This window comes from Pollachius pollachius (genome assembly GCF_949987615.1).
Source record: "Pollachius pollachius genome assembly, chromosome: 17".
In the NCBI taxonomy this organism is placed as follows: Eukaryota; Metazoa; Chordata; class Actinopteri; order Gadiformes; family Gadidae; genus Pollachius; species Pollachius pollachius.
This window is the reverse complement of record NC_136950.1, coordinates 5894318-5912884: the sequence shown is the minus strand read 5'-3', so window position 1 is coordinate 5912884 and position 18567 is coordinate 5894318. Positions and strand designations below refer to the sequence as shown.

The following is an 18567-nucleotide window of genomic DNA, read 5'->3' as shown; positions in this document are numbered from 1 at the left end:
CAACCTCTGGGTGACCTTTGTGCTGGTAGGGCTTAATGTTGCACGGCGTGTTCCCAAACAAACCCGCCGCACGAGGCAACGCATTCCAAAACAAGGGGATGGGCGACCCATAACCAGAGAATATGTGTTTACCTTCGAGAATAACCAAAGAGGCCGTGCCCATTCCCTTCCCTGAGAGAAAGACGCATTTATTGTCCTTCATCCTTCCGTCCGGAATCATTTTTAAATAGATTATAGTCACAGCTGCGTCCTGGAACGCCCACCATTTTCTTTGCCTTTACCAGTTTTTTCTTCATTCACAATTTGGCTATTTCGGTTTGAAAGAACGCCTTGTCTCGGCTTCAGGGCCCAGATTTGCTCCACTCCCACTGTCGTTTCCGTCCCCGTCTTGTACTGGATTACACTCCCAAAACAGGGTTTTGTGTGCTTGCTTTTGGTGCGACTTATAAAGGGAATCAGTTTCTTTCTAGGAAAAACAGAGCTCAATTTACGCTGGACGTTTCTCCACGGTCCAGATTACACCGTTGATAGCACAGATCATGTCAAAGAGAGCGAACCTCACCTTCACCGTCTCTTCTGTGATGTTCTTGTCGATTTTGGCGGCCGCATACTGGTTAAGCCGGTGCATAAACACCTGTGGGACAGATCAGGGAAAAGGCGGAGAAACAGTTAATACGTTAAGACATGGCAGAGCCCCAAAGATCAAATTACATCCTGGCGTGCGACCGTTTTGTACCTTATTCGTAAAGGTTTAACAGGCCAACAGAACAACACAAAAAAAGGAAAAGCAGGCAGATCTGGGGTCTTTTTGTGCAGCTGCAACACCGGGCTGCCAGAACAAATTGCTAACCATCACAATGGACACCTGATACATGAGAAAGAAAAGCCTCACACCGGAGCAGGGAGACGGGGAGGGAAAACATTGTAATTGGTGTGGAAGGTATTTCAAAGGCGATACTCCCTAGCCGGGGACAGGGAATTTGAGTGGATAACAGTGGGTTAACTGAGACGCTTTTGGAAATCTGGTGGCTTTCCCAAGACCCCTAAGAGACTGGGTCCCAGATTAGCCTTAACCTGGGAACATATCCTCCGGCGACGTTTTGGGGAGCTTTTCAAATCGTTGGTTGCACTGCCATTGTGATTTTTTTTTTTTGTGTGTGTGTTTTTCGGGGAATACATTTGGAATACTTTCCCACTGTTCTGAGCAAAGCGAAATGGTTGAATTATAGTGATGTACTCAAAGCCCTCCACACTGAGAATACATTGGATGAATGCCAAACAAAGCCCTGACTCTGACAATACAATAAAACTAGATGGATGCATTTCATAGCAGAATCAACTCATGCACCGCCCTAGCAGGCTGATTTCACTAATCACTCCACGCACATCACCAAAAAAATTTCAAACCAACAGCAAACGTGAACTTCAAGTTGTACTTCTGGAGATTTGTGGTACAACACGTAGTCGCTACAACAAGACAGTTTCATGTAACCAAAGCACCCCAGGTAAAATGAGGTAAGCTCTACTTCTCCACTGTTCGATTGTATGAGTGTAATACAATACTGCAATTATATTCTGCTTGAAGACCTAGCCTGCAGCAGTGGGATAAGCCTGAGCGCCTCAGCGGAAGTCGTGTGGGCCGTCAGGTCACTTCAAGCCCAGTGTTAGTGTTTTTTTAACAGCGCGAAACAGACGACAGCGGGACCCCAGCAGGCTGCCACGCCACCCCCGCATAATCAGCTGTCTGTCAGCGGGACGACCTCGACACCACACAGGAATACGCAACGCACACACAGGCGAGCACACACTCCCTGTGTGCACACTGTGTCGCTAGAAGTACATTAACAGACGCAGAAAAAAAAGTACATTAACTAGAGGTACAAAAAACGAACAGAACACGTGCATGCAAATGGGAAAATGTCTCAAACTAAGATACATTTAAAAGTACAGACATTGTAACTGGGGCGTCATACACAGACTCAGGAGTCATACACAACCAACCACACAACAAACACACACAACACCAACTCCACATAGTAAAGCAGCCCAAAGGAGCCACATGCACAGCTAGCCGGCTAGTCAACAATTCTCACATCTGTGACCGTGGTCGACACCCCCGAAGCCCGTCCCTGAAGAACACACTTTGGACACACAATGACTGGACACCGGTTACAGCCCCAACCAGGGCCGTCTTGCCATCTGTTGCTTAGCGCTACCATATGACCGACCTCGCCAGGGAAGGAACACCACCAGCGGACCGGTGAATTAACACTTCCTCACCAAGACACTCACAACACGAGCTGTTGTTACACTGTCGGTTTCAAGACAGAAGAAACCGATTGCCTTAGCCGATAGAAAAGAAAAACGAAGGAACAGATGGAGAATGCGGCCCCAAGCGGGCCTGAAACATGGGGGACATCTCCGTTCTCCAGCTAATGACGATAGCAGGGTTGTGTGGAAGTCCGGGGACAACGTGTTTACAAGGGAGATTTATTGTTATCACGTTGCCTCCAGGTCACATAGGGACTGACTTTGGCGACGGGGGAATTCGACTGTATAGCTAAACGTCCCGAACGTGGACCCCGAGGGGAAAAACAAGACTTAAATAATCAACCCCTTTGTGGGGCTTTCTCAGCCCCTGATTACTATTCTGTAACAGTCTTCACAACTCAACCCCTCACTACCATTTACATCTGATTAGCAAGTATAATGTGTACAGTCAACAGACCTCCAACACCTCTTCTGGAAAACACATGAACAAAATGTACAATTATCTACGAGCCCATAATGTTCAGAATCGTTAAATTTCCCCCAAAATAAGTTTCTAGCTCCTGATTGGTGTCTTTTCACTGCAGATCTGCCATTCAAACTAATGACTATGAAGATGTACAACGCCGGCCAGAGGACCATTAGACAGGCTCCCTGAGACCTGGGATTCAAGGTTCGAGGGCTGAGTGATGACAACACGTGGAACACATGGTCCCCGCTGCCCAGGCCCCTCGCCCCCCCCTCCCCATTCCCATTTAGCGTCTGTTCCCGGTTAGCAGCGGACTTCATTGCGAGCTAATGGTCCCAGTGAAAGGCTACGACCTCTACCCATCTCTTACACTGGAGCGTGAAAAGACATCGTTGCGGTTCCGTGTGAAAACGCTGAAGGGAAGGAGGAAGGAGGGGCCGGGGTGTGTTGGGGCCAGACGAGGGGTTTGATTCCCAGCAGGGCGACACCGGGTTTGATTGAGCTGAAGCCAATGGTAGTTGCGCTAGATAAAGGGTATGAACAATTTGTTTTGTTGGCCATTTATTCTCTTTGTTTGCCATTAAAAAGCCAACTCTGTTGAGGTGATAGTAAGCTGGCAAATGTTGTTTAACGAGAATTGCTGTTCTATCATTCTACACGTATTAGTTTCAACTAAATTGACCCATTCAGCACACACACACAGCCACGTGCACACACACACACACACAGACGCATGCACGCACGCACACACACACACACACACTACACTACACTCTTACACGATTCTCGAGAACAAAATCCCCCTGATTACACCCGATGGAAAAGAGTTTCAGAAAAAATTGTTAAGTCTGGCTACTTAAGGCCCAGGTATAATCACTCCGCTTGCCACCGGCGTGCAGTGGGCAGAGGAACAGACATTAAAACCACATTAAAGCGCTCATTATTTCACACAGCAGATGGCTGGGAAGAACGACATGGTCAAACCTCGGCATGAGGCTCTACCTGTCATCCGTCAGCCAACGAGGGTCTCCCAAGCTGTTGGCTCCAATAACTCCGAGGTGAGCTGAAGACACCCAGACTCCACCGCTAATGCTAACTAATAGCTAATGTTTTTGCAGCTCATTTAAAACTAATACTAATACTAATGGGTGAAGCCAGCTGCTTGAAACAAACAACAACTAACCCCAACGTGTTAAGTGTGCTAAAACTGTTGGTAATGGTTGGATGTAACATGTTGAAGCAGCGTGGGACAACTCGGGCCAGTATTTGTTGGGTCAGTGGTGAAGCACCAGAGAGGTAAGCAAAAAAAGTCCTGCATACACTCGATAACAATTTTAACTTTACTTGGCTACCAGTACTTTGTTACATAAAAAAGGGGCACAGTTGATAGTGCCACCAAAGTGTCTACTCTGCATGTTGGTGTTCCACCTCGTTCAAATAACGGTTGGGCAGTTGGCAAGAGACAGGCAACCTCTCTGTCAAGCATTCAGGGACAACGCAACAAAACCATCGGCTGTTGGCTCCAGTAGGCGCTTGGCGAGCGCGAACTCTGCGTCCCTTTTGCGTTTCGAGTGTTTTCGAGGAACACTTTGGCTCATGGGGACGGGGAAGTCACAAACACAGGCTCCAAAGTGCTGGCGTTTCCATGCCGACCGAACCCTCTACTGTAGGATCGCAAGCTGGGCCAAGTCTAGTTCCTGAGAGGCTGAGTTAGAGGACATCTTGTGAATGGACGTTGTGTAACTCTGCACCCCCCCGCCGTCCCCCGTCCCCTCTCCCTGCTGCCCAAAGCGTCCTCCAATCAAAGCATTGGAGGGAGCAGGGGGGGAAAGCGCTGCCTGTGTACAGGCATCCTCATCTGTATCACTGTGCGTGGTTGGAGGAACACCAGAACTCCTTTCAGAAACACGGGGGCCACAGGCTTCCTGAACAAGGGAACCGACGTTATGTAACGGGAGGACAATGACGAGGAACCCCGGACACTGCCAGACAAAGACAGCAATCAGACAGAATGGCAGATGGATATTTGCCATTAATGAACTCGGCATGTTTTCTGCCTTTGCTTTGTGTGATTGCTTTGTGTGTGTGTGTGTGTGTGTGTGTGTGTGTGTGTGTGCGTGTGTTTTTATGTGACTGACGTGGCACGTGTGGCACAGTGTGCATGTGCATTTGTGAGGTTGTGTGCGTGCTGTGTGTGTGTAATCGTGTGTACGTGTGATTTTGTGTGTGACGTAGAACATGTGCAATCTAGTGTGCATGTGCATTTATATGCGTGTGTGCCTGTGTGCGTGTGTGCCTGTGTGCGTGCGTGCGTGCGTGCTAGCGTCTGTGTGTAAGCACGTGTGAATTATTTGCGCACTCAAATTTAAGTTGAAGATCGCACGCATACACACGCGCTCATGGAAAAGGGGAGAAACTGTAGCAAGTTATTAAAGCATGTTTCTCATCAAGCCCCGCAGCACACACACAAACACGCATCGAGAAGAGCACATTGCGAAAAAACTGGGAACGCAAACCCCCATGAGGAGGAAAATCACAACCAAACGCACCCTATCCAATAAAACGATGCAACAAATTGCTTCAATTAAAAAAAACACCCAAAGAGAAACCCAGCGAGAACAGGCATCGCACGGGAGTAGTTACGGGAGTTGGACTTGTTAGCATTAAGTAAAAAGCCGTAGCCCCGCAGACATCTGCTCAACGCGTTCGTGTCTAAACCGCCGGGGGAGCGGTCATGGGCAAGGGGAGGGGGGGTGTTTGATGCATTACATTCAGGCGAACATTTACGATGTCTCTTGGATTGATCGCTCAGGGCAGGGAGATCAATGTCCCCACCGAGCATCTGAAAGCAAGCGGAGCTGCTTTTAAATGTCAAAAACATGAAATAAAGTGAGTATCAGAGCGGTGGTTTTTGCTTGTCGTTGACTGAGGTCTTGCAGGTCGCACCGGTCCCACATTGAGCTGAAGAGCACGGCCTTTTGGGGAGAAGCACACTGCTTTGTGGAATTAAGAAGACAGCTGCACACCAAAACAAACAATGACACAACACAACTACTTGGAACAGAGTCCATAACACGTCATCCTATCAGAGCTTCTCTCAGTGTTATCCACATTTCACCCACAAACATTATAGTCACTTTTTACAGAAAGAGGGCGAGAGGCTGTTGAGGGCCAGTTTCAGACAGAAAACAACAGCCGTTGCAACGATCTGTTCCAATCAGGGCGAACCAGTAGACTGTGAGGGTATAATTAACAGGAGAGCTTGTTAGTGTGTGACAAATATAAAAAAAACACTGTGCTGCCGGAGACAGGCAGACAAATGTAGTGTATTTAAATGTGTGTGTGTGTGTGTGTGTGTGTGTGTGTGTGTGTTAAAATGTGAGTGGAGAAAGAAAGAAAGAAAGAACACCAGCACTGAGTGAGAGAGAGAGAGAGAGAGAGAGAGAGAGAGAGAGAGAGAGAGAGAGAGAGAGAGAGAGAGACAGAGAGAGAGAGAGGACAGGACGTGCCCGAGAAAGTTACGAAAAATGGGGGAAGGGTCATCAGGAGCGACAGAGAGAATCAGGTCTAAAAAAAAAATCGGGGCCAAGCTTATGAGAAGGATATGAGGCCTGAACCGTACTTCCTGTCAGGAGAAACTACAGGAAGTACAACGTAAAGAGGCTGAATATGCTGTAAAGAGGCAGACACGCACAAATCTGCACGACTACAAATCCTCACGTGGAGAAAAACAACAAATCACACACAGTCACACACATTCATGGACATACACACACACATACAAACACACACAAACACACAGTAACACACACATACCCGGTGTGTAAAGAGGCAGACACGCACAAATCTGCACGACTACAAATCCTCACGTGGAGAAAAACAACAAATCACACACAGTCACACACACACAAACACACACACACACACACACACACACGAATGCTCAGACACACACACACACATGCACACACACAGTGTCACAAACACACGCACACACATGTACCCACAGTGTCTTACACACACACACACACACACACGCACACACACGCTGACGCACAAATAAACCACACAAACACACACACACACACACACACATTCTCTCTAGCAGCAGTTGCCATTCCCAAAAGGTGTGCTGCCCGGAGAGAGAGGCCAACACTGAGCCAGGCGGAGGAACATCCGCGGGCCCTAAGAAAAGCCTCTCTGTAGCCGTTTGCGTCTTTAACAAGCCCTGCCCGGTGACACCCACCAGACCCCGGGACTGATCCCAGAGCTGCACATGGCCGCCAGGCCCCGGGGGTCCGCTGTCTGGGGTCCCAGAGTCACTCCCACCCACCCCCCCCCCCCACTTCCCCTTTTTCCAGAGCTCGGGGGAGGGAAAAAAGATGTGTGCAGGAAGCAGACACTATAAATACGTAGGACGTCATTAGCGTTCATCTCGGGAGCGGCGAAGAGGGTGTGTGCTCCCTTTGGGGGACTTTTGGATCGGATTGGAAGACACACAAGAGTGTATTGTATAGAGGGGCGTGCAACTTTTACTGTGAAGCGTATGTAGTGGACATTATTAGCACTAAAGACGTACTATTTTGTGTTTTACATTCCCCTTCCTCTTCACTTAATATTTTGAGACGTTCAAGAAATGATGTTTGCATTATTATTTATTGTTGTTATTATTGCACCTATTCTCAGACCTGATGTGTGTCAAAATAATTATTGTAGGAGAAGAAAAACCAAACTCTAGCTCGTCCAAGAATCTTGAGGAATCCTTAAAAAACAAACAACAATTTATAGAAGTTCTGTCTCTCCAAATGACCCGGATACCTCGAATCACTGCGCAAACCGAAACAAATTGTCCAACGGTAATCGAATAGCCTATTAGATTGTACAACTCCAGCCATCATAGCGCCATAAACGGCATGCGTCTCCAACGTATTAGCGCAGCTATTCGGCTTGTGAAATTGGGTATTAAACAGCGTGACTGGCCTGGAGGAAATAGACATTGGCCTATAAAACCCCACATCAGCTCTTTTATTCTCTCCGCACGATCTGAGCGAGAGACAGGGAGGGAGAGAGAGAGAGAGAGAGAGAGAGAGAGAGAGAGAGAGAGAGAGAGAGAGAAAGCGAGAGCGAGAGAGAAAGCGAGATTGTGAGAGAAAAAGACATTACCCAGCGATAGCGTGCCTTTCCCCCTGGGTGCGCTCTACACCAGCGCACGCCGGTGGAGTGCAACATGACTAATCAGAAGTGTCAGAGTCTTGATTTGTGCCTCTCCCCCGCCCCCGACCATGACTGTCACACGCTCCGGAGGACGGCTCCTTTGATTACCGCGCCTCGTGTCTCCCCGTCCCCCACCAAATCCCGAGCTGGAGCAGTGGCATCACTCTGGGCAGGGCGAGGACGGGCAGGGGGGCCACATGCTGGCCCCTGGGCCCCGTCCTCTCTATGGGATGACAGGGCCAGACACGGTCAATGGACGCCCAGGGGCTATGCCGAGTCTTGTCGTTTTGCCTCGCTGTTTCTATAGCGACCGTCCTCCCGTTTTTATTGAAGGGGTTTCATTCGGAGCGATGGGACTGTAAACAAACTCCTTTGTTGAAAATGTTTGGCACCATATTTTTTGGAGCTTTCACCAATTGCAAAGGTAGTGCAGTTGTTTTTCAAATGCCCCCCCCCCCCCCCCCCCCCCCCCGCTGGGGGGGCATTTGACAACTCTGCCCCATCAAAACGCTGGTGCTGTAAGGGCCGCCATGAAAGGAGGCAGAAGAACTCCAAAGACCTCAGCGTCTGCAGAAGGCCGCTGACACAGGAGCCTTTGACCACACTTTGGCATACACTTGGAGGAAACGCTTTTTATTATTAAGCTGTACTCGCACATATATATATTTATATAGATTCATGTTTTCTCCCAAAGACCGTACTCTTTTCAAGTTTGAGGCCATTCAATATTAGGAAACTCTGGTCGGAGCCGCTCGTGCTCCGACGGTAAATTGAAAAGCAGAACCCCATAATCCACCAATTGTCAGCGGGTAGCTGTAGCGCGCTCCACGATGACAGAGCCGGACGCTTGGGGTCTCAAAGATGGACTTTGTGCGGCGGGGAGCGGCTCCAATGTTTACCTGTTCAACTCAAAAGGATCGTTCATGTCATGGTGCCAAGCTACGACTGTTGTGAAATGCTGGTTTGAATGCTGCTGTAAGTCAGGTCATAACGCTGGTCATTACTGTAGACATATTCTGCATTTCAAATAACTCTCAGGGAAGAGGAAGAAAGAAAGAAAGAAAGAAAGAAAGAAAGAAAGAGACAGACAGACGGACAGACGGACAGACCGACAGACCGACAGACGGACGGCCAGAAAGACGGTGCATCTGTTGAGGAACAGAGGAAGGCCTGTGTCTGTGATGCCATCAGGGCATGTCTGCAGCACATCTCCGCCAAGCGTCTGATTCAATTGGAGTGTGTGGAGTGCAGCAGAGTTTCCCCTTCATGTCTGCCTGTCACAGGGACCGCCACACGGGACGCGAACGGCATGGAAAGTGTGAATATCAACCGGAGACTGGGACAGTAGTGTGTCTGGATGCTTTCAAAGGACAAGTCATAGGCTGAAAGCGTAGAACACAAAGGCTCTGTGATATGGAGACTTTGAGATAATGATTCTGAACTATTGAGTCTGTCATTTGGCTCTTTAGAGAAAAAAAATACACAATCTGCTAAGCAACAGAAGAGAGAACTAACTTTATGATTTGTTGGAACTTAGTGATTATTTATCTGGAACTCCACAGTGGCTAATTAATTACTATATAATTAATAAATTGATTAATTAAAATAATGATGTGCACTTAAAAAATCAGCTATATCACTGCAGAACCAGACCTAATGATCTGTGCACTGCCTGTCTGTCTTTGTGTGTGTTATTGCATGCATGTTTGTGTGTGTGTGTGCATGTGTGTGTGTGTGCGTCTGTCTGTGTGTGTGCGTGTTATTGCATGCATGTGTGTGTGTGTGTGTGTGTGTGTGTGTGTGTGTGTGTGAATCAGTGCTGGCATCGGAGCATACCAGCTACACTGGACCCCTTGTGAGGATGCATTATTCAGACTGCTTCCCAAGTTCTCAACAAGTGTGCACCCCTGGCCCACTCGTATGACATGTTACCGGGCAGCTGGCGCTGCCCTACGCCATAAGCCGGCCTTCTCTTCTGGCCAGGGGCTCCACACAGCTTCACCACTGCCTCAATAGATTCAATTAAATGTATGGGCTAACATAAGCTTTGTGTTTAGCCAATTAGTGTCTGTGTTGGCAAGTTGATATACAGAATTTACTCGGGGTGTGTGTGTGTGTGTGTGTGTGTGTGTGTGTGTGTGTGTGTGTGTGTGTCTGTGTGTGTGTGTGTGTGTGTGTGTGTGTGTGTGTGTGTGTGTGTGTGTGTGTGTGTGTGTGTGTGTGTGTGTTTTGAAGCAGGACGTGCAGTACAATGTAAAGCCTGGGAGGTCCAGGAAGGAAGGAAATCCTGCACACAAAATGGCCACGCCGAGACGAAAAGAAAGGAACTCTGTTTGATTGTAAAGGCTACGAAATGGATTTCAGCGAACATTGTACACTGAACATTGGGTAAACCTGTGGCCACATCTTGACCACAAAATAAACAGTATTTTAAGTCTGTTGACAAGCCTTTTCGGAAACATTCTCTGAAACAATTGAACAAAAATACAAATGTCCTACAAATGTCTCTTAATACCAGAGATTCCAAGATATTCCATCATAGTCCAAAAAAGGATATGCAATTCAATCAATTCTAGGTCTGCATGGAATGTGTCTCATTCTAAGAGGTTTCTTCCAATCATTGAAACTACTTTGGCATTCTGCTAAATAGTGAGGGGGCTGAAGGAAAATCTCATTCAGTCTTTGTAATTGAAATGGGACTCACAGAGGCAGATCACACTGAAAGCTCATTGGAAAGGGATTCTAATACGACAAGAATCCAACTCTAATCCAACTCAATCAGGCGCATTACACATGCGCTTAAACAGAGTCACACAGCGCACCTTTTCTCGCACACTCATGCATTGAGCACATGCCCTGACATACACATACACGCACACAACCGCACAGAAGAGCCCACTGAAACAGACACACAATCAGCCACGCGAATACAAACACCGCCATTGCATGTGTAGGATGCGGACACACAATATGGCTAGGCCACTGAATTAGGTGTCACAAAAACAGCAATTCCATCCCCGTGAACAGGATAATATAAAAAGAAGTCTGTCGGCCGGTCGGAGTGTGTAATTAAAACACCAGCGAGAAATCCCTTCAGAGTTCACTTACTTAGGAACAGAAAAGACCTCTTTAGTCTTAAACACAAAGAGAGAGAGAGAGAGAGAGAGAGAGAGAGCTTTAATCTTTAGCAGAGAGAGAGAGAGGGCTCTCTTCAGCCTTTAAACAGAGAGAGAGCTCAGCTTCATTTCAACCAATTACAAAGCCAATATGAAATTCTCCCGTTCTTCTATTTCTTCCTCATTTAACCTTTTGCACAGTTTTCTTCTGTCAAGTTGGCTCCATTTGTAGCTCTCTCCCACATGTTCACACTCAGAAATCTACACACACGATATGGAGGGAAAGCCAATATATATTAGAGGGTGACCGGGATGAAACTGTGTCGATAAAGACTGCTCTAGAAAACCTCCAATCAGTGACTCTCACTGTGTTCAGGTCAATGAGAAACGGGAGAAAAAGACAGCTCAGGGCTGGTTAGATGAGCTAAGGTCATTATCCTTTATGCTGCACCAGAGTGCGAGAGTGTTGGTCTTTGAGGGGAGGGTGGAGGGGATATGGGGGTGGGGGCGGGGGTGGTGTTGTATGGCGGGGTTTGCTAAACTTGTTGGCAGCAAGGCGTTGAGCGTAATGGACAGAACATATGCAGCTACCTTTGGGAGGCAGGGGAGGAAATAAAAACAAAGAGAGAGGGAGGAGGGAGGGTGAAGGGGAGAAAGGGGGAGAGAGGCAGAGAAGCAATAAGGGGGTGGGGGGGGGATAGACAGTGGTTCAGCGCAACGTCAACAAAAACAACAACATCATCAAAAGTGATTTAGCGCGTGCTTTTGTCCAAAATGCCCGACCAAATAATGTGTGCGAGCCGTGCGGATGGGATCGGGTAGAGAGCTGCAGGGGAGAGAGGGAGGGTGAGATACAGCAGGTTGATGGGTAGAGGCTATCTCAGTTCAGAGGCCGAGAGGGGTTAGAGCAACCACACCAGCAGAGGGCCGTGGGCTGCTTAGCCTGCAGCGTTCAATGCCGGCCTGTTGGAGGTAGCTGGGAGTGTTTGATCCATGGTCCCATTATCTCCAGCCATGTAGCCTGTGCAGATGCATGGGTCTGAAACTAAAAGGCACATTGTGTAAGTGCATGTGGGAAAGGAGGCAGGCCCCCATGCACTGACTAATACTGTCCTGGGAAGGTTTCAGCAGTTGCATGTCTGTATATAGGCTTTGGGTGTTGCTGTTGTTGTTGCTGCTGTTGTTGTGGTGGGAGCCTGTGTGTGTGTGTGTGTGTGTGTGTGTGTGTGTGTGTGTGTGTGTGTGTGTGTGTGTGTGTGTGTGTGTGTGTGTGCGTACGAATGAATGTGTTCCCTCAATTGTGTGTGTGTGTGTGTGTGTGTGTGTGCGTGCGCATGTGCGGATGTATGTGCGTGTATGCATGAATGTGTTCCCTCAGTCGCGTCGATTGTGTCTGTGTGAGTGCATGTGTGTGTGTATGCATGCGTGTGTACGTGAAAGTGTTCGCTCAGCTGTGTGTGTGTGTGTGTGTGTGTGTGTGTGTGTGTGTGTGTGTGTGTGTGTGTGTGTGTGTGTGTGTGTGTGTGTGTGTGTGTGTGTGTGTGTGTGTGCACCAGAACATGGTGCATGGTAAGCCCCTTACGGTTTTGTGTTTCCATCTGAACTGCGTTGGTCTTGAGATTACCAGACAGGAAAGGGAAGAGGACGGGACCCTTCAGGTCATCAACCCCCCCCCACACACACACACACACACACACACTGAGGATACGGTCTACCCTCCCCTCTCCCCCAAGCCCCCAGTCTATGCAAACTCACCCCCTTCTGAGACCACCACCAATAATGTATCAGAGGAAAAAGCAACCACACACACACACATTTACACGCAAAACACCTTGGCCTCAATGTAAACAATCACAAAACGATGACCAATTAAACTGATACACACACACACACACACACACACACACACACACACGGGGTTCTGACCAACACCGTGGGTTTTAGAGCAACCCTATTTTCTCTTTCCATCACCCTCATTTGACAGCTCCGAGGGATTTACTGCGACCACCAACACGTAAAGTCTCAGACGTGCTTCTGTACCAGCAGGTCTGTGGATATGAGCATGTTAAAGCCTCACAGACACGCACATGGGCTGGGTAGCATGTGACAAACATTTACTGCACACATAAAGTCATTTACTGGCAGGGATTTTCCCTTTCAGACATTGCAATTCTCCTAGAGCTTCGAAACGGGTAGAACAACTTAGGGATACCCAGGGAGCTACTTCTAAACGTATTTTCAAGGACCATTTTTAGGAGCATTCGTTTTCAGGAGTTTGTCTCGAAACCGAACATCTCTGGGTTCAAACACTGAATGTCTGTCATCTACTGGTAGGCTGAACCTGCTCAAATGTTGTACCGCGAGCTGCTCCTTAATGACACATATCCGACTCACTGAGGATAAAAGGCTCTGCGACATGACTAAATAGTAATAGATTCTGCATTGTACCCTTCCTTACAGATTATTTTAAAATCCTTCCTTGCAGGGAGATGCATTATGATTCTAAGGGTGTGCTGCGCATTTACCCAGAATAATACCCATCTCTGTGTCGCTAGGCAATGCAAATGACATGATTACTAGGTTACATTTACATGACTTTACGCTTCGTGAACACTAAGGAACCATTACCATGTGATCCAAGCAAATTATCCATACACAATATATTCATACATATGAATATGTCAAAATAATTGATAAGAAACCAAAAACACAAGACGGCATGTGGAGGCAAGAACTAAATCGATATGCTATTTAATCCAGTGGGGTGGTAAACGGGGGAGTTCGAACGTGAGATCGGGTGTGATTTCACCGCGGGTTCAGAAAAGGAAGGTATCTGAGGGAACCCTTGAGGCTCAGAGGAACCCTGGATCATATATTAGCCGGAGCCATTTCTCCCCTCCAGAATCAGGCCAAGGAAGGATTTTACTATCACTCCCCTGGGCGCTTATCTCACAACTCGTTCTCTAAACCCTGCACTCGTTCCATCGTCGGTGTTGATGATGATAATGGCCGAGTCTCAGCGAAGCTTTGCAGGTCGACACCGCGGGGAGATGAGGAGGAGGAAGAAAAGCCTCATGTGAAAAGTGTTCAGAGTATCTGGAGATTTGCTCCTCTCCGCGAGACATTTCTAAGAGTGAGTGTCATTTTGTTGGCCCGTGGCGGCCCAAGATAAACACCAGTGTCCGTCGGAGCCTTCTGTCTCTGGCTGTAGTGGGCCATTATGTAAGATGGGACATGGAAATCTCAGGGACATTATCCCTGCAAGGCTTCCTCTGCCTGACAAACCCCTGAAGAGGCACCGACTTAAACATCTTAGTGGCACCTAAAGAAAGTTCTGGGTAACTTTTTCGATCACTTTTACACCCAACTTTAAAACCTTTTTCAAAGAGGGATATGCAGTGACATTTGCAACAAAAAAAAAGGTATTTCCGACAAATCCTGTGCAGAGGTTAGGTCAAACACCGGAAAGTACGGTGTGGATTCCAAAGGCCAACGGTGGCACAAATGATTGTGTTCCCTGCTTGGTGCTCTGTTTTGTTATGTTCCCGCTACCTTCGAGGTGCGGTACGCGCCGTCCAATGAGGTGCGCTCTGCGCTCGGGTCCCGCAGATCAGCGGCAGAGATCTGCACTCCGGAGTTCACCTCCGGTGCCTCATTGTTCCCCAGCATTTCCTAAACCTCGGAGGAATTCCTCCTCCAGGAAATATGGTTTACAAGAGACAGCACTGGGCCTACTCCTGAGTCTCACGTAGCAGGACCTCCACTCCCACCGACGGCAGCATTAGCACCCCCTCCTCAACCCCTCTGGCACCTTATCTGCAACCCCCCTCCATCGCTACAGCCGCCTTGCCCCCCTGTTGATAACCCCCAACCACCACCACCACCACCACCACCACTCTGGCCATATCTCGTCTCCACCTCCTGCTGTTGTGCCCCCCGTCCCGTCCACATCCCCCCGCCTTCCCCCCACCAGGAGCTGGGGGGAAGGCAGTTACAGCCTTCAAAAATCCTCTAGGCCCATAGACACATTCACAGAGTAGCAGGAACCCACACACACAAACACACACACACACACACACAGACACACACACAGTACGAGACAAGAAGCTCTTTGAGACCCGGAGTGGAACCCAGAAGACCTGCGGGCTTTGAAGGACGACCTCTCCACGACCTCTCGGCTGGAGAGCAGCTGAGGACCGACTGAAGTGAGAGGGGTGGGATGAACAGGCGGAGGTGATGAGGACTTAAGAGTGGGTGGGTGGGTGTGTGTGTGTGTCTTTATGAGAGAGAGAGAGAGAGAGAGAGAGAGAGAGAGGGAGAGAGAGCACAGCCCATGAATGGTTATTATCTGTATGTGCCCGTTTGATCAGATGAAAGCGATCACTGTGACCTTTCGCACCATGTGGGACTTTCTCTGGGGGCCTTTGATCTTACAGCGCGTCCCCCACTACGATGTTGGCCGGGACCTTCCAGAGAATGAGCGTCAGACGTCTGCCCGTCTGCCCGTCGGCCTGTCTGCCTCTCTGTCCGTCTCCGTTGTGTCTGTCCACGGGCCGCGCCCTCTGCCAGCCTCTCCCTTTGTCCCTGGCTGCGGCTGTCCCACATCGGTGGCACGCAGCTGAACCCACAAACAACCTCTCCTTTGCCGTCCCCCAGATTCTCATCGGATTGTTTCGCCCAGCCCGGGCCATGCGCACACACAGCCAGGCCCAGGGCAGGCTAGCCTCTGTAAAGACCGACCCACTCTCACAATGAACCCCCTCTATTCCAGGCCAGGCGGGGTTAGGCTATGAAACCCAACCGGGACGGAGGAGCTCAGGCCCAGAAGAAGAAGAAGAAGAGGAAGAGGAGGAGGATTGAAGAAGAGGAGGAAGAAGCCCCCCCCAACCCCTGGTGCTGGACCTGCCGTGGCTCCGTTCCATTGGAACCATCTGTGAAGCCATGGTGGTGTGTGTGTGTGTGTGTGTGTGCGTGCGTGTGTTCGTGCGTGCGTGCGTGCGTGCGTGTGTGTGTGTGTGTGCACGTGTGTGTGTGTGTGTCTGAGAGGGAGAGAAAGAGAGAGAGTTTGCGTGTGTGTGTGTGTGTGTGTGTGTGCGAGAAAGAGAGAGAATGTGTGTGTGTGTGTATGTGTGTGTGTTTGGGTGTGTGCGTGTGTGCATGTGCGTGGATAAGGGGGTAGAAGGGGAGAGGAATGCGGTACACATACATATGTGGTCCAGGAAATAGCTCTCTAAATGACACAAAACACAGCCGCCCCCCCCCTCCTACTGCAGCATTCCCACAACAGAACAGAAGAACCAGGAAGAACTGATCAAGGGCACATAGAAAAGACCCCCCCCAATACACACTCACAGGCTGATAGGTGATTCAAGGACTATTTATATATATATATATATATATGTATATATGTGTGTGTGTGTGTGTGTGTGTGTGTGTGTCTGTGTGTGTGTGTGTGTGTGTGTGACCGTTGTCACTGATAAAATATAGATAAAAAACATTTGATAACACATCCTGTGAACTGCTTGTGTCCTAATGTAGGAGTTTCATAACATGTTCAATGTTTCCATGTCGAAATGGAGTTGTTAGCTGTTATCGCTAAGTGACCCTCTTTCCTATCGTTTTAACATCTGTTGAAGGCCTGTTATATTTGCAATAACATTTGGGAAAGGGAGACAACTGCATGATAGTGGCTGCACCGCTGACATGACATGGCTATACTGCAGTGTATAACCCAAGCTGTGGGTAACCCAGAGCAGTCCCCCAGCGTATCAGTTATGGATATCTCTCCCCAGCTGTGCGCCAACTCGAATGGTTTTCATCTAAAGTCCACCTGTGCCGTCTCTGGCAGCGACCTGCCTTTCGGGCACCTTGGTTCACAGCTGGTGAAGGGAGCACATTGGGCGCCCCCTTTATGTGGGTAGGGGACTTATTAAGAGTTGGGAGCGTAAGAAACGAGTTATTCTAAGCTGCAGGATTTTGGCGGCTCTGTTCATAGGGCACTTTACATCAATACGATCTGGTTGTATTTGTGTGTAACGTACACACAGACATACGGTTGATGCATGACACGGGTGAAATAGAAGGCAAGACATCCATGCATCAGTCATCTATCCTATCTCCTCACTGCCATTTTCAATTTCACACTTTTATTTGAGATATCAATTGCACTTTGCGGTAGTAGCCTGTAGTTCAGTGTGGTTTTTGTTTAGTATGTTAAAACTCATCGCCGGGACTCGAACCTGCAGCGGCAGCCTCCTGTTAGGTTGGCATTGCTGTGCAGCACAGTGGAGCAGGTCTCGGGAAGCTCTTTATGCTCTGTGCATACTAAGTAGGCGAGTGGATGTTTTTTTTTTTTTTTGATGCTGCTGCCATTCCTGCAGAGGAGCGACGTGATGCTTAAGTTTTTTTTTTTCCCTCTAGGCTTAGTATTCGAAAAAGATAAATAAAATACAAGTTGCACTCACCGATAAGAACTCAAGCGTCCCGACGTAGTCCCGTTCGGTCTGCAGGAGTTCATTCAAAACACAAACTCGCAACCGGAGCTGTTTCTCCAAGTCTTTCCCGCTTTCAGCCCTGTGTTCACTTTTGCTTTCTTCCGTCATGTTAAAGCGAGGGATGAACAAAAAATGGGGAAATGTGTCCTGCGGCACTTTTAACTTTCTACAAAGCGATCATCAGAGTTAAAATGACAAGTAGTGTCAGGTTATAGCGGCATGGTTGAAAAATGAATGGGAGCAGCGGTCACTCCACGAGAAACTCCCGGAACACTGGAGGAAAAGGGAAAAGTTGAATGAAAACTCCAAAAGTAGCTACAGGTTACACGACAAGGGGTGTGATGGTGTTTCACACGACTGAGAGTCCTCCTGTAAAACAACGGATTTCTGGACACCAGTCAGAAATCTAGATCCACATGACTCCCAAATCCCTCATCCTAATCCTGCCTCCTTCCAGCCTACAATGGGGAGAGGGAGAGGGGCAGGGGGAGCCAAGTGTGGGGAGAGCCGTGCAGTGGTAGGCGACCACCACCACCTCTGTCCAATCTGAACCAAACGGCGAATGTTTACTTAGCCTTAGTAAATTCATGCCCTTGCTACAGGCATCCATTAGCTCAACAGATAGTACAGTTGACAAACCAAAAAATGGACAAACAGTAAAAGTCACCAAGATAAGTCAATTAAAGTCACTGTATGTAGGCCTGTTATTTGACACGTTAAGAAAACTATTCAGACACGCTGGTTCTACTACAACTCCCAACATGCTGGCCCGGGGTTAGCTGAGGGCTGGTCCTGTTTGGCTGATCGCAAAGGTTAATCATCAAGAAAAAAAAAAAAGAGGTTTATACTCATTAGTGGGTCGTAGCCTACTCATGCTCGGCCTAATGGCCCAGGCTACACAATTGACCATGTCGTTATTGCTTAAACGTATCCGAATGCGACACCAGCCGGTTAACTTTAGCATCTCTAATTAACGCAATTAAAATTAAATTCAATTACAATTACA

At 48.4% G+C, this 18567-nt stretch overlaps 1 protein-coding gene across 1 annotated transcript in view; it reads right to left on the bottom strand.

Moving 5' to 3' along the window:
- prex2 (phosphatidylinositol-3,4,5-trisphosphate-dependent Rac exchange factor 2) overlaps positions 1-17923 on the bottom strand; it is a 101666-nt gene extending 83743 nt beyond the window's left edge. The window contains exons 1-2 of the mRNA XM_079754595.1: positions 17532-17923; positions 563-634 (exon numbers count right to left, since the gene is read on the bottom strand). Of these exons, the coding sequence (XP_079610721.1) occupies positions 563-634; positions 17532-17669 (210 nt within the window). The 5' untranslated portion in view covers positions 17670-17923. The remainder of the gene's footprint in view (positions 1-562; positions 635-17531) is intronic.
- Between the last annotated feature and the right edge of the window lie 644 nt (positions 17924-18567).